This window comes from Nannospalax galili, unplaced genomic scaffold (genome assembly GCF_000622305.1).
Source record: "Nannospalax galili isolate Female #2095 unplaced genomic scaffold, S.galili_v1.0 scaffold2094, whole genome shotgun sequence".
NCBI lineage: Eukaryota > Metazoa > Chordata > Mammalia > Rodentia > Spalacidae > Nannospalax > Nannospalax galili.
In genome coordinates, this window is record NW_008335359.1 from 34,790 (window position 1) to 37,649 (window position 2,860).

At 54.0% G+C, this 2,860-nt stretch overlaps 1 protein-coding gene across 1 annotated transcript in view; it reads right to left on the reverse strand.

Moving 5' to 3' along the window:
- Positions 1–207: 207 nt before the first annotated feature.
- Notch3 (notch receptor 3) overlaps positions 208–2,860 on the reverse strand; it is a 54,011-nt gene continuing 51,358 nt past the window's right edge. The window contains exon 33 of the mRNA XM_008829989.3: positions 208–2,218. Coding sequence (XP_008828211.1) covers positions 1,184–2,218 — 1,035 coding nt within the window. The 3' untranslated portion in view covers positions 208–1,183. The remainder of the gene's footprint in view (positions 2,219–2,860) is intronic.

The window sequence follows — 2,860 nt, forward strand, 5'->3', positions numbered from 1 at the left end:
ACCCTCTCTCCTCTAAGTTGCTTTTAGTTGGTATCGTATCACAGCAACAGAAATGAAACTAGGATACCTGGCAAAAGAAGACGCAAGGGTGGATAGGCAAACCACATGACTTTCCCCCGTGATGGGCATTCAAGTTGACCCTGAAGAAGTAGTGTCCCAACCACCTCTTCAGACCTCACTTACACAGAAACAAAAAGCACAGACATGGGGTGTCAACTATCCTTTATTAGGTGGTATGGGAACTGGAGGACTGTAGCAATGCAGGGTCTGGGAACTCAGATACACAGGGACTGTGGTCAAATGTCATGTTACAAAAATAATCTGAAAATATTTATGCTGTGAGGCTGAACCAGGGAATACAGGAAGCACCTCCCTACCTTCAGTCCTGCATTTTCAGAGAGATAGTGGAATGCATACATCTCCTCTGATCCCATTCCCATCAGCTGCCTCCCAGTTCCCAAAAGAAGGTGAGCCAGGCTCTGGGGGGGTGGGATGCCTGGAGGTGAGGGCTTTTGGGCCTGAAGGACCCTTTCCCAGTGAGCCTGTAAGTCTTTGGAATGCAGTGAAGTGAAGGAAGGGGCAAAGGAAGGGGAAGGAGGCTCCCAAGTGTCCCCTGACCCCAGGAGGGTTGTGCCCAAGCTGGCTACTTGGTACATACCAGGGCCATGTACTCAGTACACAGAATCCTGGTCATGCCTGTGTACTGGGTACACAGAATCCCTCATGGCCGAATAGGCCCACAGATTCAGCCCCACGGGGGCACTGGAGGATTTGCAGGGGAAGGGAGCATCTCCATATATATATAGTAAAAAATAATAATAAGTTTGTTTAAATGAATTTTTCTCTATACAAAATGTAAAAAAGAAAAATAATAATTCACTTGTGTCAGAGTGTGAGAAAATGAGAAGCCAAAGGAGGCAAAAAAAAGGAAGTGGGAAAACAGAATGGGGCCAGGGAGAGGGGTCAAGAGGAGTCCCAGACCCGGTAGAGGGCCAGAGGATAGGAGGTCAGCCTCCACCCATTATAAATAAAGGAAGACTGGGAGTCTGGGTTGGTGACCAGCTTGGTCACACTAGGAGAGAGAGAGAGGTACAGAGGGGCTGTAGAGAGAGAAAATGAGAATAAAAGGGAGAGAGAGGAGCCAGAGAGGGGTGTCACTTCAGTGGCCCCAAGATCCAAGAACTTAGGCCAACACCTGCCTCTTAGGTGTGATTTCTGGCTGAGGCCCCAGCTGGGTCTGGGCCTGAGGAAGGGAAGGAACAGACAGCGGGTGTGCCTGAGCAGGCAGAGCCCCAGGAGCTGTGGCACCCGTGGCAGTTGCGGGGCTAGGCGTAGAGTCGGACCAGTCTGAGAGGGCAGGAGGGGATGGGCTGGCCCAGTGCTCTGAGGACTCAGGGGATGGAGTCAAATAGGGATGCTCGCTGGGAACCCGCAGGAAGCGGGCCTTAGTGGGGCTGCCCTGAGTCCCCACTACAGGGCATTCCTCCCCATGTCCCTGGGCAGCCAGGTAGGGTGGGGGCCGCTCCTGGGGAGAAACGGGAGTCCCTGGGTTGAGCAGCTGGGGTTCCCGAGCCAGGGGCAGCAGGAATGAGGGCCCTGGAGGAGCAGGTGGAGGCAACCGGGCCCAATCAAGGGGGACAGCCACAGGGTTGAGCAGGCCCAGGCTGAGCACACAGCCTCCAGGAGGCTGGCGTCCCAAAGGGCGGCCTGCTCCAAGCTGTGCAAAGGGCACTGCAGTGGCCGTGGTGGTATAGGAACCTTCCAGGGGGAAGCCTCCAGGGGAAGACGGGGGCCCACCGAAGGGCCGTGGGGAGTCCAGCGAGTCCACCGGTGACAGTGTGACAGAGCTGTCGGCCAGGGGGCCTGGGCAGGCCAGTGTCAGCTTCTTGCCCCGACCCCGGGTCCCCTGTGGCCCCAGACCCGCCTTGCCTGGAGGTCTTCTGCTCTTCTTGGCCCCTGATGGCACCGCCTTGAGGCCAGGTAGGAAGGCCCCTGGTGGACAGAGCAGGGGCCCCAAGCCATGAGAGCCAAGTGGGCTGCGTGGCCCACTGGGCTGGTCCAATAACCGCACAATGTCCTGGTGTAGCCGTTCCTGGGCCACATCCCGAGGCAACCTGTCCAGGTGATCTGTGATCTCGCGGTTGGCAAAATGATCCAGCAGCAGCTTCGCAGCCTCATAGCTGCCTTCACGGGCAGCCAGGAACAGTGGGGTCTCCTCCTGAGGTAAAGGATGGAGCAGAACCCACAGATGTCAGTCCCTCTGGCCAACACCCACCAAGTCTCCAGTCCCTAGGGCAACCTGAGAGTTAAGGATTTAAACCCTGGAGCTGGGCTGAAGAGATGGCTCAGCTTAAGAGCACTGGCTGCTGTTACAGAAGACCAGGGTCTGGTTCCCACATGACAGCGCTAACAACCATCATAACTCTAGTTCTGAGGCCCTCTTCTGACCTCCACCTGCACTGAAGGTACACTTACATACATGTAGGAAGTACACTCATACACATAAAATAAAAATAATATGTAAAATATTTTAAACCCTGGAGCTGGTTAGACCTCTGTTTGAACCCCAACTCTGTTGCAGAAATAAATTCTTTTCTCTCAACCATGTTCCTCCTTAAGATAAGTCTACTGAGAACTTACCTGGGGCACAAAATGTAAAAAGCATCAAAACCTCCTGTTATCAACATAAATGACATGCTGATGCAATGATTTGTAAAAGAAAAAAGCCAGGGGTCAGGCCATCAGATGGGAGGCAGACAGGCAATCTCTGAGAGTTCAAGGTCAGCCTGGTCTACACAGCCAGTTCCAGGCCAGCCAGGGCTACATATTAAGACACTGTCTCAAAAAGGAGAAGGGGGGG